At 38.5% G+C, this 27773-nt stretch overlaps 1 protein-coding gene across 1 annotated transcript in view; it reads right to left on the bottom strand.

Moving 5' to 3' along the window:
• Window positions 1–2519: 2519 nt before the first annotated feature.
• The window catches only part of htr3b (5-hydroxytryptamine (serotonin) receptor 3B), an 83654-nt gene continuing 58400 nt past the window's right edge, over window positions 2520–27773 (bottom strand). Inside the window, exons 8-10 of the mRNA XM_028809538.1 lie at window positions 13919–14129; window positions 6357–6566; window positions 2520–2785 (exon numbers count right to left, since the gene is read on the bottom strand). Of these exons, the coding sequence (XP_028665371.1) occupies window positions 2520–2785; window positions 6357–6566; window positions 13919–14129 (687 nt within the window). The remainder of the gene's footprint in view (window positions 2786–6356; window positions 6567–13918; window positions 14130–27773) is intronic.

The following is a 27773-nucleotide window of genomic DNA, read 5'->3' as shown; positions in this document are numbered from 1 at the left end:
CTCCCAGATCACAACAACTATTATAGTTTTCAATTACAAATCAATTATAACTTTATATGCCAATGTCGTTCTTTATTTATATAGTGTTCTGTCTGATATCCACCACATTTTAAAACTTTTCAGGACTTTTGAAATCTTATCTGGTTACACAATTAAGTGAACCAAATCCTCTCTTTTACTTCATGATAGTTTTTTTGTCCAAGCCTCTCTTCTCTCCTTTATTCAAATGTATAAATATTTCAGATATTTACAGTAAGAGTTGTTGCCTTTGGTTACAGATAATCCTTTAACAATGTATTTAAGAAAAAATCTATTAACAACTGGTTTCAGCCCACTCCTTTCAATCTGCCATTATCAAAACAATCCCATTTCAATTTGATAAATGCCCCTTCCTGGCATTACATTTTGAGCTGAAGTCAGGCCGTTAGTTTGGTGTGAGTCCTAAATCTTAAGCTCTTGCCTCTATGACAGACTGAGTGTTGGGTTGTCACTTTCTAACCCAGACATCCACCACTGTGTTGCCTTTCCCCTCTGTCCTATTTGGTTATGGTTATGTCTTTCTTCCCACCCACCTCCATGATTCAACGCTGAATTCAACTTTGCTTCTTTACTTTGTCTTCAGTTTATTCTGTTTGTCATCCTGAAGTATTGAATTTCCAGACTGTCCCTATGATCTACCTTGTCATACGTCATTTGTGTCTGACATTGTGTAGAAAAGCTCCTTGTATCCTGGGTGTTTCCTTATACGCAGCACAATGTGATTAGCATATTTGAAGATGTGGTTGATAGCTCAGAGTTGATGACATTGCACTTTTTACAGGCTTATCACAATTTTCCTTGCATGACTTTTTTCTTCAACTTGTTTCTGTGTGCTTGGGACATTTGAGACCCCTCTTACCTCACCTGTTATATTCTTTTTCATTCTTTTTTTTTTGCCCAAGAAAAAAAATGTCCCCATTCTCTACTCATTCCTTTGTAACGTGCCTTACAAACCTCCCCCTAACTTCTCTTTCGTTTCAGTGACCTTCCTCCTCTGTTTTCCCCTCACTGCTGGGACTTTAAATTCTCCAATGTTAGATGCTGCTACAGAAACTCCAACTATCATACAGTCAAAGCAAAATTCTTCAATAGCTTTTAAACAATGACGGGATTCATCACTGACCCACTCTGCCATGTCTGTCCTCTTGATACATCTCCCTCTTTTCTCCACATATTTTGGAATTGCCCTGCTGTTTTTTTCCTTGTGGCCTTGCATACAGTATGTCACTCTCCGTTTTCTTTAAACAGCCTTCAATTATCTCAAACCCTTCGTCTCACAGACCTTCCTATGCTACCTTTTAAACTATCACCTAATGTAAATTACTCTGTCCCAGCACTCTGTCAACCAAACTACTTCATGCTGGAAGGCCTCCAAGCTTGTTATTGTGGGCATCTGGCAAGCTTCCTACTACAATTTAATTCACCTTGAATGGTCTGTGTCACAAATTAACAGGACATCCAGGAGAATCAATTGTAACTGGACTTCTTTAGTGCAGCTGTTCAAATCCTGACTTGCTGTTTTCCCATGTTGCTTTCTTTAATCCTAGTAGCATGGTATGAATGTAATTCCTCTGTCTCCTTTACTTCTGACAACTGGTTATCCTACCACATCTGTCCCTTGTCCCAGGCAAGGAGGTGGTGGTATGGGTTGTTTTCATTTTATAAATGTATTCTTCCTATATTTTCTGTATTTAATATAATTAAAAAACATGATCATAAAAAACATGGAACACAATTTGCTGGAAACAAAAGAACAAATTTATTACAAAGTACCTTAAAAAAATGTTTGAATTAAATCATAACACAGCAGACATTATCTATCTATCTATCTATCTATCTATCTATCTATCTATCTATCTATCTATCTATCTATCTATCTATCTATCTATCTATCTATCTATCTATCTATCTATCTTACTGTAGCACAATATTTCATATTTTGAAGCATGCTATAGGTTGTAATTAAACAGCAGATATGATCATGAAAAAGTGTTAATGCTAGGGCTTTTCACCTTCAAATTAATATACTTTTAAATATCACTTTCTATCTCTCCTTAACTGATTTTCAGATTTCAGATTGGCAACTTGCTTTTATCGGTTCTTTATCAAAATAAACTGTTTTGCTGCCAATCAAGACGTGTCCAGACTATCTCAGTAAACAACAAGGATTTTTTTTTTCTGATCAAGTTGATAAAGAAATGTAATCCTTCACATATCAACATCTTGAAATGCCTTAAGCTAAAATATTTTACTGACAGATAGTTAATCCTTAAAGATACTTGAAACAAAAAGTCAATGCTTGGCCAAGAAATAAAGAAGCCTATCAGCACAGAACTTGAGAAGATAGATTTTAAATGACTAGATCTATAACAACAGTTCATTCTCTTTACAGCTACACCAGCATATCACTTTACACTTACAGTATATAAGGCCTAATGATAACACCCTCTTTCCAACTGCATCACTATCTACAGGAACACTTATTCAGAGCTCCACACAGCCCACAGAGAGCATAGAGTACTGGTATAAATGACAAGGATGAATAAATACACGTGGAAAAGCACTTTATCCACTTCATAACACAAAGCCAGCCAGTCAATCTTCATGCAGTTTGTGTTATCCACTTGTCGAAGGCAGTAATTCAGCAGAACAATTTCCTCATGGATTTTTTCTAATATTAAATTCTTAGTGTGTTCTCCATTGATTACCACACTTTCCTCATCAGAACCAATTTCAGCATCAAAACCTTTAAAAAAACACATAACATTTAGAAAATTCCTAAATACAAATAGAAGCTTCTTTTTAAAAGGAATTTAAAAATTATGACCAATGACTTCTATTTGCTAGTTTAAACTAACCATTTAATGGGTCTAACTGTGTATAATTTGGTTCTGATCTGAGATGGGCTGGCATTCCTTCCAGAGTTGGTTACTGTTTTGTACCTGATGCTGCCAGGGCCAGCCCAGAAACTCTTAATTGGATTATGGGGTCAAAAAATTAGTGTTTATAACGCACTCTGAGCTGCTTTTATCTATTAAAGTCTGTGTAAGAAGTAAATGTTGTTGTTGCAGTTGCTTAATTTGATTATTCCAAGACTCGATTCTTCAAAAACATTTATATGTTGTCTTATCAGTACTCTTGACATTTAAGTTGGAAGTGTCAAAGTATATGCTAATTTATCACAAATTGTGAGTAATAAAGTTTGCTCTTTTGAATATTTCTATACACTTCCATTTTCCTGACCAGTGTCTCAAAGGGCCACAGCTTTCACAGGAGACCACAAGAAAATGTATCATATGATGGACTGTCTTACTGCAGACTGTATTTGAGGCCGAATTTCTAGCTTTGCTTCTAAGTTAGCATGCAACCAGTTAGGCCAGGATGTTAAAGACTTTTATTATGATTGATCATAACTTATATGATTCTGATCGATCAGTAGTTTACACCAGTGGTGTAGCTCGAGTTCATGCCACTCGGGGCGGGGCAGTGCTTCAATTTGCCACCCTCCAACATATCTGAATATGTTAACCTATTTAAAGAGAAAATTAAAATGACGTATAGAGAAAAATTAAGATAAATTATGCATAGATTTATTGATATATAGAAAAACAGCATTAATTTTTCACATATAGTTATTTATAAGCATCAACTAGACAAGAATATAGTGTAGACGCACTGATAAGCCATGTTCTAATTATTAGTTTAATATAATTACGCTGAGAAAACCGGAACCAGTGTAGTGTACAAATGATAGATGAGGATGTTGTTTTCTGTGCAGAGCAAGAATGCATTCGGATTGATAACGAAATGAAATTATAAATTGTAAATTATTTGTTTATCTTCCTAGAAATTATTATCGGTGTAATGTTTATGTTTATTTTTGTTATTGCCTCATAAATTTCAACTGCTGTATCTGATGCCATCACAGAAGGACAGTCTGAAAATTATTTTTGAAGCATTTGTGGATATAAATCAGAGAATTTTACTTTTTTCATTCATGAGTGATATTTTCTGAACCCTGCTGCTTACACACGAATTGTACTGAGCCTTTTAGCCAATAATGCCACCCCCAAAAATGTGCTGCCCGGGGCAGACCACCCCCTCCACCCACCCCTGGCTATGCCACTGGTTTACACCTTAATCCATATAGTGGAGGACCTAATATCTAAGTCAAATATTTTGTTTAATTTCTCCAAAGAAATTGTAACCTCTGTTCTTATTATTAAAAGCATATTGCAAAGATGATTTTGAATTTTTTATATACAAATGTATGTACTATTAGAAACATTACAAAAATTGCAGTCCGCAATACCTATGATATAGATCACGTTAACGCCCCAACGTCATGTAAATCCTACAATGTCAAGTCACAAAACGCCCATCATATGCTCTGTTTACACTGTGGTTAAGATTAGGGTTGTGGGAGGATTATCTGACTCAAAGGGCATTTCATGACTGATCATCATGTGATCTATGTCTTAGGTACTGCTTGCTGCATTAGGGTGGCAATGGATGGTACTGCCAAGTCATGGTTTCTCTCTATGTCTTTGTGTTGTTCTTCACATACTATGATCTTCCACCCACATCCCTGTAGATGTCTTGCTCAGTGATTCTAAATTGGCCCTACAGTATGTGTGTGAATGTGCCCTTTGGTAGACTGGGTGCCTCCTCTGGACTGTTGTTTCTTGTTTAGCACCTAATGCTTATGGGATAGTTTTAAGCTCCTTATGCTCTTCAAATTTTAAAGTGAGTCTGAAAATACTTAACTAATCTCAGTAACAGCATAAGATGGCAAATTTCAGACATTGATAAACTTTGAATTTTTCTACTTTATTTAAAACTGACTCTAAGGTTATGAAACAGCGCAGTTTCAGAAATAAGAAATCTTACTTTGTATAGTTTTTCCGTACATTCTTTTGTCTTTTTTTAAACCCACTTATACAAAGTGAGTTCATGGACAGTCAAAGCTTATCCTAGCAGTGTAGGGTGCAAAGCAGCAACCAGTCCTGAACAGATGCTAGTCTGTTACACACACTCACTTACCTCCTGAAATAAGGGCTAACCATCACACAAATTTTTATTGCATTTTTATTATTTAATCAATTAATATATCCACCAGCTATTTAAAAAGGTTTGGGTTCATGAGGGACTTAAGCTGTCTTTGCACTTTATTTATTTGCTTGTTGATTTTTTTGCTTAGATGAATTCCTATGAAATGAATATCCTCATGAACTGTAGGGGGATCTATCTATCTATCTATCTATCTATCTATCTATCTATCTATCTATCTATCTATCTATCTATCTATCTATCTATCTATCTATCTATCTATCTATCTATCTATCTATCTATCTATCTATCTATCTATCTATTGTGGTGGACGGCTGGGGATCCTGCCCAGCCGGGACACCTGGAAGGTCCGGGAGAGAGACAACACCTCCCTGGGACCATGAGAGGGCAGCCACCCTGTTCTGCATTGGGTCCAAGAGATCAGAGCTTAAATGCTCAACCCAGTTGGGGCCTGTGGCCACCGCCAGGGGGCGCCCGGAGGATTGTGGAGGCCTGGATTGCAGCACTTCCGCCACACTCAGAAGTGCTGCCGGAAAAAATTCCAGGAACACCTGGAGTGCTTCCGGGTGCTCATGCGGCACTTCCGGAGGAAGAAAGGGCGGAGCTTAGGAGTGAGGGTGGCAGAAGAATAGAGGAAAGAGAGAAAGAAAGAAGGGACTGGATAATTGTGGCTGAATTAAGCATTGTGTGGTGCTGTAAAGATTGGGAAGAAAAAGTTATTAAAACGTGTGTGATTGTTGAACATCTGGGGCTGAACTTCCACACTATCTATCTATCTATCTATCTATCTATCTATCTATCTATCTATCTATCTATCTATCTATCTATCTATCTATCTATCTATCTATCTATCTATCTATCTATCTATCTATCTATCTATCTATCTATCTATCTATCTATCTATCACAAAATGTTTCTCTTTATTCACAGACCAATTCTAATCAGATTTTTTTCCAAGCCAATCATTGCATTCAAATCCATGTTGCAAGACTCCTTGAATGAGCCCTATACACTTTTCACCATTAGATTTTTCAGACATTTATACAGATTGATTCTGAGGAGCTAAAGTAAACTTTGATTTATTAAAAACAGTAGTTTATAACATCAAAATAATGTACATAGATATTGTAAATTTATACCCAGAAGACAGAGATTTACAGCCTTTGCATATTGACTCATCTGTCACTTCCAACACATTTACTAGAAATATGCTTGTCAAAATCATTATAGTATTTGTAATGTCTTACCTCTGATCTGATTGAGGTCTTCCTTTGTTTTCATGGACACTAAAGAGTTTTCATTAAAGATCAGGCTGGAAGACCCATACTTGGTGAACATAGAAGAAGAGATTGGTGTTCCTTTCACTGTTTTACCATTGTGATGTAGAAGTTTTACAATGAAAATGGATTTTGCCAGACTAAGAACCAATAATGCCATGCAAACAGCAAAGAAAACTCCTGTAAACAGAAAAAAAATGACTGTTTACTTGCTCCCTTTCCACATCTTGACAGGTGCCACTGTCAGTGATTTTAATGTTGTGCTAATCGCTGATCCCATTTTAATAAACACACAGAACACCAGTTACTGATTGTTTGTTTGTTTGTTTGCTTATTGTTGTAATGTCTGAGCTGTATTGTTTGGTACAGGCATTTGTGCGGGACAAGCCAAAAAGGGGAGATACTGTATTAGGGACAAACTGGTTGGGCTGCAGATTATGCAGAAATTAGAGAGGGTGCTTCAAGAGAGTAGTGGGGAAACACAATGCTTGTGCTTGGTTACAAATAAAGTTAAAGAAAGAGTCATCGTTGAATACATATTGCATTTTACACAGTAATTTAATGCATTTAAACTTTAAAATGTTGTAATTTTAATCAGTTCCTACATAACATTAATTGATTAGTTATTATGTTGTATGTACTGTATATACTGATGAAAAAAGAAACACAACACTTGTTGCTGGACTGAAATGCAAGCCTTCTTTGCTGAAATAATAATAAACAAAGAAACTAATAGTAGGAAAACAAAACAATTTACCAACAAATGGGGACAGCAATCCTAGCTGTGAACACTAACAACAGATGTCTTATAGTCCTTCAGTATCTTGTCAGACCGCCTCTTTCAACCACCACTGCTTGACACATCTGACACATTGAGCTTCTGAATCTGCAGTTGTGCCATGTTTTCTCATTTCTCCACAAAGGCCTGATGAAGTTGCTGCCCATTGGCAGGGAGTGGGTCACGTCTGTAGATGTTGTAATCCGGGGCATCCCGAAGGTGGAACGACAAAAGCACATGGGACAAAGGAGCCGACAAATGCATTCTGACAAAGGTGTATAGGAAAAATGTGCATAGCTAGCAAAGGGCCACTTTACTGTGGCAAGTTATAGTACCACAAATAAATCTTGCAAAGCAAAATATATAACATGAGCAGAAACAGAATACAGAAACGGAGTGACAACACAAAGCCATGTAAAAAATAGTAATGTGGCACCTTCCATATGTCATATTAACTGCTGGTGAAAATTAAGCTGGATGTATCTTGATTTGGACATGTCTGGCAGTGGACCAAAAGTAAGGTACTCAGGGCCGGATTTATATGAAAAGAGGCCCTAGGCTATTTCACTTATGAGGCCCTTTCACCTTCCTTTTTTAAGTTTGTAAATTACATGAGAGATAATAAAATTTTGCTAACAATTTGAATGTAGGCCCCTCTTGATCTTGAGGCCCTAGGCTGAAGCCTAGTTAGCCTATAGGAAAATCCGGCCCTGAAGGTACTGTACTTGGCATGAAGGCGAGAGCTTACAGACAGACACCACACAGAACAAGCAGTTTGAGCCTTGAGACATGTGGACATATTTACTGTTTCATTCACAACAGAAAAGGTAAATTGCTGAACTTAAGCACATCTGAGCAAACTTCCCCGCTGATAATTGTGGAAGTTGACTTTTGCTACCAACACCTGTCACTGCCAGTCTGTCTTAACTCCACTGAACTGTACAGCTGCTCTTCGATCCTCACACTAGTACTTTGACCTCAAATCAGACTTCTTTGGTCCACACCCAGGGGGAGGCCCTCTCCTGCTAACAAAATTGATAGAACATCAGGTAATCCCAGTGCTCCTATTTAAAGTGCCAATGCTTTGGCATACCGAGACCCTGGACAGTGCTTCCCAGAAAGCTATGGAACTTCCACTGTTAATCAGGTAGATGGTTTCACGCTCTCTGTAAGTGCTGTGTCCAGGTACTTGGCCCCAGCCGCTCAACAAGCACTTCTGTCTGCCAGCCACCACATTATCCACACTCTTTTCAAAAGCATCTGGCACAAACCCTAACTCTCATATTATTTAGACTTTCTGTAAAGGATTGCACATAAAGTGGTGTATAGTTTCACTTTAATTTAATATGTTTCACTGTTGTCCTTCCATTTCTGCATTGCATTTCTCCTTGTGGTTTACATTGTTTTTTACTGTAAGTTTTGTTTGACGCAGTATAATTTTCACAGTACAGCTGGTTGTACTCATTTCTCCTCCACACATTCGTCACGGCCTGTTGTTCATGGCACTGTAATGTCCCATGTGCACTCCAGTATTCCTCAAGGCAGCTTTGATCACAGCAGCCTAGCCTCCTATTGTAGGCTCAGGCTGTGTAAGAAGTGTGAGAAGAGGATCTCTGATAGATCATCATGTCAACAGCATGAAGCCTGTCCTGCACTGTCCTGCTGGCAGTTTATGCAGCAATTTATGCAACTGTAGAGATCAAAGACTATATATATGTCCTTCTCTGGTGTGGTCTGGATGACGAGATCTTGGGTTTGTCTTGTTGGTTTGCTGAAATGATGCTTGCAGTCATGACGCAGTGAAACACCTATAGTGTCTGGGAACAGTAGTACATGATATACCAATGGCCCTCCTGCTTGCTTCTGGGGATAGTTGAGACATTTGAGGCAATATGTCCTGATCTGTAGCTCACCACAATTTGATCACAGTTTAATCCACAAAGAGTTCCTTTGACTTTGTGGCTTGTTTTTTATGTTGGCACACATTATGAATTGTGGGACCATATATATACTGTATATGAGTGCATTTCTAAACAATGTCTAATCCATTCAGTTTACCTCAGGTGGATTCCAATATAGTTCAAGACACATCTCAAGGATAATGAAATCATAAAGGTTACCTGACCACAATTTAGAGTGCCACAACAAAGGGTCTGTATACTAATACTAATATGAAGGAGAGGTTTCAGTTTTGGGCGGCACGGTGACGCAGTGGGTAGCGCTGCTGCCTCACAGCTGGGAGACCTGGGGACCCGGGTTCGCTTCCCGGGTCCTCCCTGCGTGGAGTTTGCATGTTCTCCCCGTGTCTGCGTGGGTTTTCTCCGGGCACTCCGGTTTACTCCCACAGTCCAAAGACAAGCAGGTTAGGTGGATTGGCGATTCTAAATTGGCCTGTGGGTGTGTTTGTGTGTGTCCTGTGGTGGGTTGGCACCCTGCCCGGGATTGGTTCCTGCTTTGTTGGCTGGGATTGGCTCCAGCAGACCCCTGTGACCCTGTGTTCGGATTCAGCTGGATGGATGGATGGATGGTTTCAGTTTTTGAATTTTAATAAATTGCCAAACCTTTCTAAAAATGTGCTTTTACTTTGTCATTTTGGGTTATAATGTGTAGATTGATGAGTAAAAATGACAAATAAATTGAATTAAAATTAAATCAACAACACAATAAAATATGAAGAAAGTGAAGGGGTCTGAAAAACATCCTGAATCTACTGTATACAGTGCACATTGTAAATATATATATTTTGATATATTGTGGCGTACGGACGGGGGAAGGGAGCATATTCAGAGCATTGCAGTGGTGCCTTGGACTCAGACAGGGCTCCATGGGAGCTGAAGTGTTATACAGGCTTTTTGGGTTTGGTGGGCATCACCAGGGGGTGCTGCATCTGCTGCAGAGTCCTTTGGTGCAGCTCTTCTGAAGTGCTGCCAGAAGTAACTTAACAAGCACTTGGAGCATTTCCGGGTACCTTATAAAAAAGAAGCCAGCAGCCACTACTTGAGGAGCCAGAGTCAGGAGGAAGTAGACGAAGCTTGACCAGAAGAGTGGGAGAAAAAGAAAAGAAATAGTTTTTGTGTGAACTGTGCTGAACTGTGTTGTACTTGTGGGGAATGGAACAAGGCGTTTCCCATGAGGAAAAAGGAGAAAATAAAAAGCGTGTGTGCTTAACTTTTGCCCCAGCGGCTGTCTGTGTCAGGTTTTGGGCGGCAGGAGCGCCCTCTGCAGGCCACAATTTACATATACAGTCGATTCCGCTTAATCGGGACACCGGTTAATTGGGGCAGCCATTTATTTGGGCCAAATTGTAAAGAACAAATCTGGACAGAGTAATCGTACATGTTTTTTGTTCGGTTATTTGGGCCACCATTCCGCTTATTCAGGACAGGAGTCACTGGCTGTTTTAAAGCCGAGATGGGTAAGATGAAAATGAAAGAGCTCAGTTCAAAGTAAATTTTCCAAGAATCGCACAAATTAAAGATAAGATAAGGAGTCCTGTTAAGCGAGCCACTCGAGGATGCCCGCAAGGAGCAAGAGAAGGGTTGAGCCAGTGTTATCTTTAGGAGCTTCTTGGTCATTCGCTTCGGGAGCTCCGAAAGTCGTGTTTGAAACGTGAAGTGGTGCTGAAGATATTTTGTACGCTGAACTTCGACACCGCCTTTTTGGTAAGTGATAATAAGCAGCAATTTTTTTACCACTTGTTTTAAATTGAGTCGTGCAAATCGCCTGAAAAATGACGAATTCCATGACGGTTGATAGAATTCTTTTCTTATTTTCATTCATGATAGGGTGCCGCTAGTAGGATGCCACGGAAAGACCTAACGCTCTCCGATAAAATTGACTTGCTTGATAAAATCAAAAAACAAGCGCCTAACACAAGCACCAGTATGCTGGAGAAGATAACGGGCGTTTCAAAATCAACAATTTTGCGTGTTCTAAAGAACGAGCAGAAATTGAGAGGTGAATGGGCATTGCGAGAAAATGCACAGGGAACATCCCGTAAACGGAAGCGTGAAGGCAAGGAACCGGAAGTTGAGGATGCTCTCAATCAGTGGTTCACTAAAGTGACTACACGTGACGTAGCTGCACGAGACGTGCATATCAGTGGGCCTATTCTGAAAGCGAAGGCAGAGGATTTAGCTAAAAAGTTGGGTCGTGACGAATTTAAGGCAACAGATGGATGGTTGTCTAGATGGAAATCTAGGCATGAAATTAAGTTCAAGAAAGCACATGGCGAAAAAGGCAGTGCTGATGCTGATGGCTCTGAAAAGTGGAAGTCCAGTAAATTACCCGAGTTGCTTAAGCAGTTTTGTGCAGATGATATTTACAATGCCAACGAAACTGGCCTGTATTATCGTGCAACACCTGACGGTTCGCTGTGCTACGAAAATGAAATGCTAGTGGGTTCCAAGAAAGAAATGGATCATGTAACTGTTGTGGTGTGTGGCCGGCTAAATATTCCGGCCCTCACCTCCAGGCTGCCAGGTGGAGCTCTCCCAACAGCGTGGACATTCCCTGAATTCCAGCAGGGTCTCATGGACTTTGTTGTTTATATGCACAGCCCTGCTGGATACCATGGGGACCACCAGGAGTCGCTGTGGGGAGGCTGCCGGACTCTTACTTGCCCTATAACCCGGAGGTGCGTCATGATCACATGACAAGAGGCAACGACGTGCTTCTGGGTTGAAGAAAGGAGCTTTTTATCCGACCCGGAAGTGTTCATGATCACATGGACAGAAGGGAGAAACACTTCCGGGTCAGGGACTATATAAAGGATTCTGGGAAACCAGTACACTGAGCTGAGCTGGGCGGAAGGGTGGCGAAGTGTCTGGGAGTGTGGAGGATTGATTATTGTAGTGTTTATTGATTAGTTTATGAGTATTGTGGAGTGGAGGGTGCTTTGTGCACTGTATGGTTCAAATAAAAGTAATATTTGGACTTTTACCTGGTGTCTGGAGTCGAGTCAGAGGGTTCAAGAGGACGACAAGGGCCTCAAACTGCGACACTGTGTTATGCTGTTCTAACATGTCAGGAAGTGATAAAAGGAAATTGTTAGTTATAGGTAAAAGCGCTAAGCCTTGATGCTTTAAGTGGCTTAGAATGGACGAATTGCCAGTTCTGTACCATGCAAACAAAAATGCATGGAAACTTCTGAAATTTTTTCGAATGGTTGTCAGAATGGGATGTGGTATTGCAGCACAAGTTGAAAAAATTCTGTTGCTTCTTGATAATTGCGCGGCTCACCCTCACTTAGATTCTTTGAAAAACATTCAATTGGAATTTGCAGGTGCAAAGTGTGGAAAATTACGAGGGATTTATCAGCATTGATGACAACATCAAGTGTTACAATGAAAATGAAGATTGTGACGACGCGATCGTTGAGGAAATTGCTGCGAAACGCGAAGAGACAACAGATAACCAAGAAACTGACGAAGCCAATGCACATGAAGAAATTGAGCAAGTGACTCATCGGGATGCCAGGAAATTTATCGCTGGATTGCAATTGTATTTCATGCAGACAGGCAACGAGGGCAGTCCTTTATCTGCATTAGATGCATGAGCTGAATTTGTGCAATACCAGTCCATAAAGAGAACAAGACAAAGCAAAATCGACGGCTTTCTTAATAAACAGGATTAACTATCAGTAACCACATGTATGAATCGATTTACTACCTTTCTCTTGTTATTTGGATAGAAGGGAATATTATAATGTTTGGATGACAAATTTGTCAAGTCATTTTTAAAAGAATAAACGGCAATTTATGGTGTGCAACATATATTCAAACGTACGTAATGTCTTTCTATTACAAAATTTTACCTTTTTTTGCAAACTTCGCCAGTCGCTTAATTGGGACCAAATGTCTCCATCCAGATGTGTCCCGATTAAGCAGAATCGACTGTATACTGTATGGTACGTGTTATATAATGCTATTAATCAAGCATCACAGGAGTTTAAATAAAAACCGGAGAGTCTTGGTAAGGAACAGTGAGCAGTGTGTGGTGACCGTAAAGCATTTAGTAAGGAATATGCTCTGACCACTGTTCGTATATTCCTAATTTGCCCCCAGAGGACAAATTAATTAATTAATTAAGTTCTATCTATATGACCAAAATGTGAAGAAATAATAATATCATTTAAGACTGATAAGAATAAAGACTCATTTGACAAATCACCAGAAGACAAGTGACAAATTTTACAGATGAGCAGTCTGATTAGTGTAGTTATATTGTGGACAAGTCAGATTCCCCCAACCAGAATGAAAGGGATAAAAATCTTTTGGGTTAAGCCTTTTGGATTTATCATTCTCCTTTGTGCACATTTTGTGTTACTGTCCTTTATTTATATCTTTCTGTTGAATTCCACTCACAAAGCATTAGCCTGCTGTCAGGGACCTGATTTCATCCTGCCATGTCATGCCCCACAAAGTCCTACTCTCTGTTTTATGTTCTGAGTACAAATGTTCTCTGTCAAATGAGAGTTCAACCCCTGTGGTGTGCCTTAAATGGAAAAAAACTAAGTCTTTTTTCCTCTTTCTTTTGATTTTAAAACTTCAATTAAAGTTACTTACTAAGGACCCCCAGGTAAAGCCCATATGGGAAGAAATAATAATCACTGTTATTATTATCATTATCATCACCATAAGCACTAAAATGTAGATTTATTGAAAGGTTTTCAGAATATATGTTAATAACAGTTACCTGATTTATTATTCTAAATTTGAAGCTGTAATTTAAAAAAATGCTTAACATACTGTACCTATCAGAGGTGTCTGGATTGCAGTGGCCGGTAAATCATCAGAAATGTTGACTCTAAAAACAGTGTAGCCAAGCAGAAGACTGGCTTTAAAAGTAATTCGGGTACCACAGTTAGGGGGCAGATAAAAACTCATGACATCTACAACCATTAGGAAAATGCTTGGAATCAGCAAGCTAACAACATAGAGCAGAGGGCGCCTCCGAATGATGACCTGTGGGTGAGAACACAGAGACCCTGTTTTTACATTGGTACATGCCACATAAACATTTCAGTAGTAACAAAGTATAAAATTGAAATCATTTCAGTATGCATATAATAGAATGTAATTCCCTTTCTGTTGTAGGAAAATATGAAATGTGAGAAGAAATTCCAGTTTTATCTGTTTTCTCTGGTTGCAAGTAAATAGTACATAAAAATGCAAAGTCAGATGTGATCTTCTCTGTATGAACTCTAGTGACTTTCAAAGAAAGCAAACTTACATGGAGCACCAACCCATCACAAAGCACACTCATTCAGTTTAAGATTGTTAATCAACCCAACATTCATGTCCCTGAGATGTGGATAAAACCCTTGCAAATATAAAGAGAATGTACAAACTTAATGTAGACAATGTTATGGCAGATAATTGAACCCAATCTCTGAAGCCAACAGAAGCAATAGTCATTGGGCTATTGTGCCACCTTTGCCATTTTTCTAGGTGTTCGAAGAGTTTTGTGCCAGTCCCAATTAGGTTACTATTTACTCTGGAAACTGGGAACATTTTTTCCATTTCTTGGAGCAGAGAGCTACCACAAAGTGTCTCCTGTGGGGCCTGAGACACTGCATGTGGATTATAATAAACATGTATTATATTCATTCAGTGAATTGCATTACTGTATATATATATTGCACGTATACAACAGGGAGAATCAAGTGTCAGAGGGTATAAAAAACTGGAACTCAATCGAAATTATTGTTATGTAAGGCTAAAATAAATGAAAATGACTATTCAAACACTTGCTTATGTTGTTGGAAAAAATCTTTCTATTATGGAACAATTATATGCATCTCAATTATTTTATTCCTACAGAAGTTTTCTTCATAGATCCTACAATCTCTGAATTACTGTCAGTATATAAGATACTTTTGTGTTTTAGCATTGGCAGACTTTACCACTTAAAAAAAAATTGGTATATAACAGTTGCTATAGCTTTTGTCCTGTGTATAGTCAAAGCATATTTTGATTAACTTTAAATGATAGATTATTTGATACTTACTGTATTTGTTCAGATTAAATAATTAATAAATCATTTTGTGTAGTATGATGCTGATGCTGTAATAAAGTTGTTCTATTCAGTTCAATTGAATTTATTGAACTTATTGTCACTATTCCTTACAGTACAATACAAATATTTTTGCAAGTGTTATTAGTAAAGAAATAGACATCAACTCTTGTGTGGAGCTACCTCATTGCACATTTCATTCTGTACATGTGTTATGATATAATTAGGGGGCTTTGTCCCCTGCTCGCTTCGCTCACCAGCCCCTTTCCCCCACGCCAGCACTTTGGGCCAAGGAGAAGTGGCCGCCCTCCGAAACCCCTCCTAAATGGTGATACAATGGGAAACAAATACAGTGTTGTTTAAACCTCCTGTATGCTCAATCAGCTGCTGGCTTGCTGCCTCTGCCATGCCACGTGATTTGCACTTTGCTCGCCTATCCTTAAGCTGTTGTGACACGCCGTTGTGAAGTGAGGGGGCTGAACGCACTCCAAGGAGACGATGTCACTCCTCTGAAACACCTCTTTAAAGGTGATACAATGGGAAATAAATAACAGCTGTTTTTTTTACCTCCTCTTTGCGCGATCAGATGCATGGCTTGCTGCTCCTGTCATGCTGCGTGAACTGCATTTCTTGTGGTGCTGCAATCATTTAAATGCCTGTACAACACCTTCTTGTCCCCCAGACATCCTCAAACACCATGCGATCTCGTTTAACGGTGCTGTTATTTCACTGAGTATTATTTTCTGTTTGTTTGCGCTGATGCAATCTTTACTCTCATTTTTTTGAGACTTTCAAATTTTCCTACTTCCATTATCTCTAACCTGCTCTGCATGTGTATCACTGGACTTGCTTCCAAAGGTTGTAAGTATGACGTGACTTGTCCATCTCGTGGGACGTGAAAGTGTCTCTGTCTCTCTTCAAAAGATCTCTGTTCCAAAGATCAGGTGTCATTGCAAGATTTTTATTTATAATAGAGAGACAGGTAATCTTGAGTGAAGGAAAGTGAGCTGCTCAACAGTTGCTCTGTGAATATGGATGTGGTTTTGGAACAAATGGTTTAAACTGCTCTCTCCCTCCTTTTAAGGTGAGATACCTCCTGGTGAGGACGAGATGCAGATAACAATAGTCCACCTGGAAAATCAGATTGCCAAAATGGGAGTTTAAGGTGCCGTGTGTTACAATACAGGTGTGCAGGATGGTTTGGTTAACTCGTTTGAGGTAAACCTTGATATTGTTGCACAGTTAACAACATCACTCAAGATGATCAACAGGTTTTACACCACATTACAGAGATTATGGAATTTTTAGTTATTATATAACAACTAGTCATTTAGCCCGTTACAATAACGGGCACTAGATCAGTAGTGCATAAACATTAGTAGGAACAGTCTATATTAAATGGCAAGGGACTTTGACCTCATTCTTTTTGTTGGTCGTATTTTTCTTTCTTTCAGCCTTTCTTTTCTTGATGTTTACTTGCTGAGCTGACCGTTCTTCGTGGGCTGTCGCCGTGTATTGTGTGTCTTTAATTTTCTGTGACAGTAATACTGTCTTGTACGTCCGCTGGCTTGTACGTATAAATATACCTTAAATTTTCTCTGGCGGTAATACAGGCATGCGCGTTGGTTAATATGCCTTTAATTTCCTCTGACAGTAATACTGGCTTGTATGTGGCTGTAATATGAGTCACTGTATTGTGTACCTTTAATTTCCTCTCCCAGTAATACTGGTTTGTATTTCCGTAAAACGCCTGTAACTTTCTCTGACAGTAATATCGCACATCGCACCGTGCCCCGCGCATGCGCACTTCACCAGTAGACACACACACACGGACACCTGGACGCACACAGGGATTTTATTAAAGAGGATTTTTACAATTTACAACAAGTGTATAAGTATATGAACCCATAACAGAATTAATTATTAAATATAAGGAAAAGCAATGAATGTAACTAAATGTAACTTAAAGTTGAAAGTGCTAGAGGTGTTTGCCTCTTCTTAAGGAAGCTACCAATGAAATTTCCCAAGGTTAGAATGAGGTAAATGATAACTAGCACTACTCCGGAAAGCAAGAATAAACTAATGGGAAAGCCCATACACTTCTCCTATAAAGTGGTGCTAAGATCAATAGGTCAATCTGTCAGACACCTCTCTTAATAAAGCAGTGTTCAGAATAATGGAAGAACTGACATGAGTCAGAAATTACTGGTGGTGTTAGTTGATTGGAGGAGGCGATAAAGTTCTGCATATTAAGAGTCAGATGACAAAATGGATTAGATGAGGTAATGATAATTAGAAAAAGTATAAAATCAAATGAATTGTTTAATTAATTGCTCACTCCATGGACTGAGACATTTTTGTATAACTCAACTCTGTGCAAGTAAAGAAATGTTCTGCATTTTCATTTGGGTTCAGTGTCTGCCTTCTTTGAAGATGGAGGAAAGTTTTTTCCACAACAAGATTCTTTCACTTAGACATTAAAGAGTCTTGTTCTATTGATCATTGTCAAGAAAGTCATATTTAATGCACTGTGAGTCATTGTTGTATAACAATAAAATGTGAAATCTTCTAAGGGGGTGAATACTTTTTATTGGAACTGCATGACAACTAATTTCTATACAGTGTACTTTTTGTATTTTATGACTTGCACTCTGAATGTTTTCTGAATGTGAAAAATGTTGGTAATGTACATTAAGGTGCTCTTTACTCCTGGCAAAATGTATTTTTATGATCTATTCACATTCAAATAGCACATGACAACTTTAAGAAACAGAAATACTTGCACTTGTGATTGAATTTTATTCATAACCCCAGGACCATGTTCAGAGGTGGTTAGAAACAGATTGCAAAAATATTTAACATACATGAAAATGCAAATCTGTTTTCTGTTCTCACATAACAAACACATAATTAGAATTTTATTCATGGAAAGTGGCATTGGATCTCTATTTGGATATGATGCAGATACTGGAGTCACATTTTAATTCCAACTGCAAGTGGAATTTGGCTATTTTGTATCTGGATATTGTTCAGATAGAAAACGCAGGGTGTAAGGGGGGCAATTAATCTGGTTAGTCAAAAGATGTACATGCTGCTTAGCTGAGTATGCTTTCAGATGTTAGTTAAATACAGTATGTGGTCGTTTTTTTAACATGAATCAGTAACCACATCTTCTGTCAAAAACAGTTATGTGTTTGTTTTTTCATGCATTAACCACAACACCACAATCTATTAATTTAATGAAAAAGGTACATGTAGTTGTTTAGTTCTGCAGGAATAATACCTAAGATGTTTGATTCTAGGCTGAGAATTCAATCAAGTGGGGTCTACATTTTCAAGATATGCAATTAATGTATCACCTTTAAGTGGTGTGTAAGTGTGTGCAATGTCAGCATACACTCTGAAATAGACTGATGTGGCATATATAAAGTATTCCTACTGTGTGCCCATTGCCCTTTATAACTTCTGTGATCTAACCATATTAAGTGGCTGAGGAAAATGGTTGCATATGTATAAAAATAATAGTATCATTGTAGGGCTGTGTCAGTGGCGAACATCTGCAAAAGAAAAAAGGTTACTTCCATGCTGAAAAGGAAAGAAGGTTAAAGACACAACTTTTGGGTATTTAGCCTTCATCAGGTGTGTAACTGAAAGAGCAGGTAACATATATAGGTGGGGACAGAGGGAACAAAACAGGGAAGATGAAAGGAGAGAAGGTGACAGTATGTGACAAAAGGCTGCCATTAGAGAAGATGAAGGGAGAGATTAAAGTTAGTCGGTCATTAAAACCAGGAAAAATATGTGATTCCAGGGTGGCAATGACCTTAGCTTCTTCTGATTTTATTTAGAAAGCCCTGTGATAGAACACAAACAGTGAAATCAGTGTAGTTATGATCAAATGATGTGAAATGTTCTATAATAGGCTTTGTAAGTCTTTGATACTAACAGCTCAACCATGCAACCCTAAACGTTCTGCTAGCTGTCTCCCTGTTTCACCTACAGTATGCAGTTGGCTGGACACCACCGACAACAAATTCAGTAAATAAGATTTTTAGACTTGCAAGAGGCCTGTTGTTTAAAATTGAATTTACCAGAGGGACCAGATACAAAGGTATTGTTAGAGGTGTATTTGCAAGTGACACAGCGACTCCTGTTACAGCTCAAAGTGCCTGGTGAGGAATGTTGCTCTCCTCTAGTGGTGTGTGCTTCAGGCGAGATGCCTGCATACTGTAGGTTACATGGTCCACAGAAGGAGACTGGGGCAGGGTTAAGAAAAAAAGGCTCCTGTGGAAGAATCAGTCTGTCAAATACAGAAATACTGTTTCAGGACCTGTGGGAGAGGTAGAGTGTTATGGCAGAATGGGGGAACCAGCAGTATGCAGGTTTCATTATTGGGGTTCCTCTTACAGTGGATGCTACAATGTCCGCTCTAGGCTTAATTGACTCAACTCTCCTAATATGAGAAGGGTATTCTCCATCAATGAAGAAACTCCTCATTTTGGGTACTTCATTATAAAAGTCAACATCATTACTGCAGAGGCATGTAGGCTAAGGAACTGTAAAACAGGTAGTTTTTAGTATGTCAGGAGCTTTAGAGAAGGCAACTGTGTGTGTCAGATGGCTCAATACAGACAGAGGTTTCAAGTCCTGGAAAGATGATACTAAAGAGTGATATCTAAAAATGGTAGAGTTGTTTTAGGAACTTTGACTATAAACAAGAGATATGGATTAAAACTACTGTATATATTCGTGTTTAAGTTCTCCCGTGGATAAGTCGGGGCTTGATTTTACCGTATAATTTCTGGTATTTTATAATGTTGGTCACATAAACTAATGTTATCGGTCCAAGAAATTATGATATGCTAACGCCCACCTGAGAGAGTAACCACAGAGCACAATGCCTTTCTTTTTTCTATGTATTGTACCTACATGACCACACGGTAATACCCAACCTATTCTGAAATGACATTTGCACTGTTCTGTGTTTTTTGTATCTCACACGCTCATACACCTTTATCGTAAGAGCATCTCTTATCTACGAAAATTGGTAAGAAATTGGTAACTGCGCTGCAGCAACAAAATTCGATGTGTCTGAGAAACTGGTGCGAGATTGGAGGAAGCAAGAAGATGTAAAAAAAATTGTGTCTCATTTTTGAATGGTCGTATAAGTCGGGTCTGATTTTATGATCGACTTTTCAGGTTTCAAGACCCGACTTATACGCGAGTATATACGGTAATAAAATCATTAATGAATTCCTGTAACTGGCTTCTGGAGCAAGAGGCAACAAGAAAATAATAGTGTCTTTCTAGGAAAAAGATATATTTGGTAAAAACTTTTCACAAGAAAGAAAACACATGACAATACATTAATAAAATACAGAATAATATATTAATACAAAAATGTACCACCTGAAGATAACAACAACATTAGCAACTGTGAGCAAAATTCTCTGTGGATGTGATTGGGTCCTGTTAGTGTTGGCTGAATACTGAAATATGTAAATATGTAGTAAATTAGTATTGGAGGATCCTATCACTTAGGAGATTCATATTTTGAGTAGACAACCGGCACCATACACAGACACACAATCTGTAATCAAAATCCTTGCCACCTTCTCTTTCTGACCAGCATTAGTTGCTATCTGTGCAACACTAAAATTGCTTCTTTCTTATGCAGAAAAAAGCATTCCTTGAGCCAACTGGCATATTGCCACAGGCCAACACTTTACCTCTACCCAGTTCAGAGCACAGAAAGTAGAAAAAGGTCATTCCAAGCGTCTCCTTTAAACACTGCCAGTATTGAGGTATTAGTAATCTCCATCACTTTCTGCTGTTTGTGATTACTCTCTTCAGAAGAGAGCAAAGCAAATATTAATGGCTGTGTGGGATTTTTCACTAAATGTCTCAGTCTTGATTCTCAAATCCTCTCAAGGCTTATTAAAGGACACACTTTCCTTCCCTGCCAGATGAGCTGCTGCCATTCAGCCGTCTAGCAATGCCCATCCTGAAGAGCCAGACAGCAGTTGTTTGCCCATCAAGCCTGTGAAGAGCTGTCCACCAACCACTTCAGTACTTTCTCACAGCCCCAATAATGGATGCTGTCTGATTTATTTCACCTTAATGTGTTTTTTATATTTATTTTCTTGGAACCCTTACAATTTTATTTTCTGGCTTTCAGGTGGTGCAAAGGGTTAATTAAGGAATCAGACTCCCAAAATCCTGTGTGTTTTACAGCTTGGCTAGAATCCCTCATGACTCAAGCACCTCCTTAAATCAGCCATTTAGGGTACTTTTGTGCCCTCTCCATGACACTGAGCTCAAGGTTAACAGCTTGATTTCGGGCTGAGGACAGGCCAGAGTGGTCAGTAAGGAGGGACCTGATCTTGCTTGCTGCATACACTTTACAAACTTGCATGACTACAGTAAATGAAATATCTTCAATCAAACAAAGTGTTTGTGTGAAGGTAGGCTTTTCAAAGAAAACTTAATTACTTTCTACTCTAGATATCCTTCTGTTACAATAGATTTAAAAATTAAGCAGTGATGTTTTCCAGAGCAATTACAGCTTTCAATAACCCTGACATTCTGAACAAGATTTTAAATGATCAATGTAGCAAATGGTAACATTTAGCACAAATAATGTCTACAGAAATACCAATATGCAATAATTTCTACCCAGACATTACAGTGCAGCTATGATGGGCTTGATAAAAGTAAAAAAAAAAAACTAAAGATATCTGAAGAAATTAGCAATTTACTGTTGGGGGGGGGGGGGGGGGTGTTTACAGCTTAATTAGCCTAAATTCTGCCTTAAGCTTAGATGTCAGTTTTTCATGCAAGAGTACATTCTCTTAATTTAATCAGGAATTTACTAGAAAAAAATGTCATGGCTTCCAATGTATAGTTTTATTTTGAATCTGCTATTTATATAAAGTAAAGTAACACTCTGAAAAGTAGTTACATTATTAAAATCAAAAGAGACAGCAAATGCAAGAAAATCATTTGCATTAAAAATAACAACTCAACTGGACTCTTAAAAATGAAAAGAAAAAAGAACATCAATAGCATGCTTGTCATTTTAATAGAGTTTCAACAATATTAGCCATAATCCTGGTTTTGGCTCCTTTTAATATCAGATTTTACCTTCATTTTACATCATAACTTAGGTGAAACATTTACAAATATACATACCCATAATCCAATTCAGGGTTTTAGACATCTAGAGCCCAGACTGGCAGCACTAGTCAGAAGGCAGAAAACAAACCTAGAAGGGGTGCCAGTCCACCCCAGGACAGACATATTCACATTAAGTTATGGTCACCAATTGATCTAACCGATCTGAGGAAATCAACAATGAAAATACTGAAAGCGTGGGCAACCACAGTGCCAACTACTGTGCCACCTATCTTGGTAACAATACAATGCAGCTGGTCAAGCTCAGAGGCTCTAAATTTGGGCCTTAGAAATTAGGGCCTTCTTTCCTGTAGGTAACTGTGAAAATGGAAAAAGTTAAAAAAACTAAATAATAATTAAATATCACACTGGAAATGTGTTAAATATTATTTGAATTTTATTATGTGGAATTGGATTGCTGAAGGAAAACTCATTGCGATGAAGAATATTATGAAATCTTTTTCTTTCTTTCTTTCTTTCTTTCTTTCTTTCTTTCTTTCTTTCTTTCTTTCTTTCTTTCTTTCTTTCTTTCTTTCTTTCTTTCTTTCTTTCTTTCTTTCCACAAGATCATCAGTAATACATTCAAGTAGAACAAATGACAGAAGGATATGTGTGAAATAGTAAGCTGCTGGAGCAAATGTGTCAATGTATTCCAGCCCAGAGGTGAGTGCTTATTATTGCTTGCTTGTTCGCAAAGTTGCTCTGAGACAATGCTTCGTGAAAGTGTAATGTCGATGCAAATAACTTTATTTTGTTTTTTTTCTCTCACAGATGTTGGACTGACTACAAAAACACAATGATTGCTTGATTTCTAAAATGTGTGCAAGACTTTGAAAATCCTCATAGGCAACTGTTTTCATTGTTGTCTTGTAATAAAGCATAAAGTTAAAAAATACTGAGTAATTCATTTTTCTCACGTATTTGGTTTCAATCCACTTTTTTCTTATACATACATTGCTTTTCTCACCATCTGTTTTTTAGGACCATGTGCCGAGTCTGCTCAGTGACAAAATGTAGGAAATTCCAGGATTGCAATGCTATAAAGCTGAAGGCAAGCTCTGAATCCTGAAAGGAACTGGAAATTTTTCCTTAATCACTCGCCCATACGTAGGCACTGTTTGTCCCTTAAGGTGTTTAGTCTCACAACTCATTCTGAGGCAGAGACACCTTCTGCTCGGAACTCGTATAAACATCTTTGGCATTCTCCTGTTAACATGGTTTTTCTGCACTGTTTCCAAAATTAAGAACATAAAGAAAGGTTTTGACAAGAACAGGCCATGTAGTGCAACATACAGTAGATTAGCTCAGTGATTTTTATTTGTCAGCCATGTCCACTGCAATGTTAAGTCAAGATCTGAAGGTGAGCCTTATCTGTTCCACTAGTTAACTGGCTCTACATAGTTAAAGTTCTCTATTTGAAGAAATACACAATTTTCCTAATATTTGTGCAACATTTTCAGTCAGCCCTGTATTACCCATTAAGCAAAATTAGCATGTCTCTAGAACACCAAGGGAAGGGGGGGCACCACAGATGTTTTCCCCTAGCTATCATTTCCTTAACTCTTTCAATACCACACTCTACTTTGGCCAATTTTTTTTCGTAATTTATCTTACCTGCCAAGTAGTATTTGAATCTGCATTGTTAAAAAAAATCCTTTGGTATGGGGAGTGACTAAAGTTTAAAAGTTTGAGGGTGTTGTCAGATGTCACATTTGTTCCCGTCTCTTGCCGTAAGTGTTTCACTTCCGTCAAATCTGACTGTGCTGATTTGTGTGTCACACCCTTAATCTCTCTATTTTATTATTTCTTTTACTGTTTTTTCACATTAATAAGGTAAATTTTAATTTCTTATTTCACATTTAGCACTTATTGAGACTTAATGTCTTGTCAAGTTAGCAGTTGAAGAGCTGAGGGGGCACCTTTGTTGGGCTGTATTCATTTCTTTCATTTGTGCTCTTGTGTTCTTTCCGAAGAGGTTCATTTAACAGTTGCCATACACCATAGTTATCCTATAACATATTCAAAACTGCATAAACCAAATAAGAGTGACAGAACCTGAGACAACCTGGCAGTATGAGGCGTGATGCAGGAAATGACCCACACAGAGACCACTGAAGGACACTTGATTGCTATAAAATAACCTAAAACATAGTCTTTTGGATGTGGACAAACACCCTACTGAAACACGACAAAAGCAACATTCTCTTCATAACTTTAAATTCTTCTTGTATGCCTGCTCTTCATTTCTCTTTGATTAGCCTGAAATGTTTCAATTCCTTTAGTGTTGTCATTGCTAAGTCCTAGAATAATTGTAATTATATCATCTTTATATAAAATCTTCATTTGGATCTTGATCTTTGTTTGTCCGCGAATTCACTGCCTTGTGTGGTGTTCCTGCTGTGTTCAGTAGAGGGCAGTAGTGATGGAGGAGGAGAGGAAGTGAGGCGGAGGATCGTTTGATGAGGTTGGAGTGTGGTGATTAAAGAGGATTGAACTAAAGGAGACTATGTGCTGTTTGTACTGGCTGAATACACAACACCTTGGTTGTTACTTTTGTTTACAAACACTGTCGATACCACTCTTTGTGTTTAGATCTGGCGTCGACACCACTCTTTGTGTTTAGATCTGGCATCAACACCTGCTTCATTGTCGAGACTGTGGTTTTTTGTGTTTCTATCGACCGTCGTTGGCAGCACTTCGTCCAAATCGAATGTTCACCCACTTCTTGGAGTCGGCAGTCAGAGTATATAAGTCGGACACACTTCTGTGATTTTCCATCAGTCGGCGTTTGGAGTTCAAGAAAGAAGCATTGGTTCTTCCTTACTCTTTGGATTGCCACAAAGCAACCTGCGAGATTGGAGAAAGGTTGAGAAGAGATCGTGAGAGGAAACGACTGCGTCATGAAAATGAACGGACTGTGAACGGAGAGAAGCAGAAATGCTCCTCCACCACCACATAATTACTATTCGGACAGTGATTCCGAGTAGGCTGTTCCTATCGAATCAATGTCCTAGGGTTTTGTTTTGTAATTTTGTTTCCCTTATAAAAAATCATAATGCTGTGCGACGAAGGGCCCAGTTCACGACTGGCAGCCGCGTTTAAACAGGGAGCCCTTCACAGACAACTTTAACACGTGCAACGTAGTTGGGCGCACATGGCTAGTTGAAGAATAAATATGTACTAAATCAAGTTTGTTTAGTGCAAATATGTGTTGCTTGTCATATGGAAACCATACCAGTACACATTAATCTAGATGTGACCTCAAAAGCAGAACAACTTCTAATTGCAACCATTCTTGCACTGTAATTCACAGCAATACTGCTATTGGCAGTTTCCATTCTTTTTATATCCTCTCTGGACGGGGACTGTGGTGAATCTATTTCTTCTGATCTATTTTTTATTTGCTTTTGATACTTCGATCTATTCATGTACTTTGTTAACTTGCCTAATATCAACCAATGCAGAGCTGAGAGGAATGCAACCTGATCTCTGGGAACCATCTTTTAGGCTCTGAGGAGGTAAGCTGTTCCACCCCGGGATGAGAGGGGGCGCTGACTCTAACAGTATCTTCTCGTTTTTCTCCAGCAGCAAGCCGCCATCTAAGGAGGATCCCCTAGCTACATGTTAATGGCAGAGAATCTCTGCTCTTTCTGGTTCCATCACTATAAAATGAGCCATTTCCGGAAGTTGGCATCTCATATTGACCTGACTGTCATTGAAGAAGAACTCTCTGGAGTTTTAAGGCATTGATTTCTGTTACACAGGCCAGTGTGCCATCTTTTCTTTGATGCATATTAGTAAATGGGATAACCCAGTTGGTACCCCAACTGTACAGTATTTTGGAGTACACTGGTTTCTCTTTGGTCATGCTACACCTCTCAGGAACCATCCATGGACAGGATACCAGTGTATTCCAGGGCACACTTATATACAGCCACATTATCTCACACAGAGACAGTTGCCTTTGTGATGTGCTACAATTCAAAAATGGGCCCCAGATCGGTAAAGCAACTGAGCTTTTTACCGCACTGCCATGCCACTCTCACTTGTGATTTATTTCACACATCCGAAATTTGTCTTTGTCCTTTATGGAGATTAAGGAAGCTGACTAATTAGGTATTGTATGCAGTCTTCAGTGGACTTAGCACTGCTACCTGCCAGATTCTACAGCAGCCGAGCAAATATAAACAAAAAAGTTTTTTTTAACTGAACTGGAGGATGGATTTGGGCAAGTTGGAAAAAAATAAATATCCATTGATCCAGACATATTGACCACTTGCACAAAGTCGAATAACTCACATTACAGTACATGGCCACAAAAACAAAAAGCAAGCAATGAAATTAACAACATCAAAGACAACATTTCAACCAAATTAAAAAACAAATTTACTCAAACATAGCAATATATAATATTTTGTTGTCTATTCACAAACCACTTTATTCAGGTAAGCTGAAAATCCAGAGGAAAAAAACTCAATATAAAATAAAATTCTGTCTTGCATTGGCTTAGGATGCTGCTATCGTTTATTGCCAAGTCATGCTGAAAAACATTTCAGACATATTAAGACAAGAATATCTAGTACACATCCAAGCCTCATTACAATTGTTATTTCTGCAGCACAACACACAAATTAGAATTCAATAAACAGATTACTCTTTTAAGTCTAGTCATTAAGCTGAGCAGCCATCATAGCTTCTAGATTCAATTTCCGGTGTCAGCAGCCTTCTTTCTATAGTTTCATCTGAAAATTAAGGAAACAATTAAGAATGTGTGGGCTAATTAAAGGACATTAAAACAGTTTTGTTAGAATAATCAAATTTGCTGATATTGGCGTGTGGTGACTACTAACATATTGACCTTTGAATTGAGTGCATACAACCAGACATAACAAAACTTTATTATGAGACTTTTATCATGTGGTGATTTATTAGCTGAGGGTGACTAGCCTGATAGCCATAGCCAGGTGCTGGATACAAGGAAGTCTAAGTTTTACAAAATGCTGTACTGGTAGTAGAAAAAAATCATTCCAATAAGCCACTGTGGACCTGTTTAACAGGAGATATACAATACACAAAGTATGTCACTCATTAGATACGCAGAATGCTAAACATAGGGTTGAGGAATTTTACTGAGGACACTGCGACTAATCTATTATAATAAAAAAAATCCTGGGACGAGACAAGACTTTTTAGCCTAGAACAGCAAAAAAGAGACTTGTAGATCGTCTAATTGATGTTGCTATCAGGGAAAAGTAGTGTTTCTTCCCAATGAAGAGGCGTATCTGTGAGAATTAAAAGATTTGTTGTTTAGTGAAAGTAAAATCCACATACGCGAGTGGCAGAGATGTGAAGTGGCTGGCACATAGCGCAGGCCAGGAAGGTTGGCAAGCGAAGCGAGCAGGGGGTGAAGCCCTCTAGTT

This window comes from Erpetoichthys calabaricus, chromosome 9 (assembly GCF_900747795.2).
Source record: "Erpetoichthys calabaricus chromosome 9, fErpCal1.3, whole genome shotgun sequence".
In the NCBI taxonomy this organism is placed as follows: domain Eukaryota; kingdom Metazoa; phylum Chordata; class Cladistia; order Polypteriformes; family Polypteridae; genus Erpetoichthys; species Erpetoichthys calabaricus.
The sequence above is the reverse complement of the archived record's forward strand: the minus strand, read 5'-3'. Positions and strand labels throughout refer to the sequence as shown.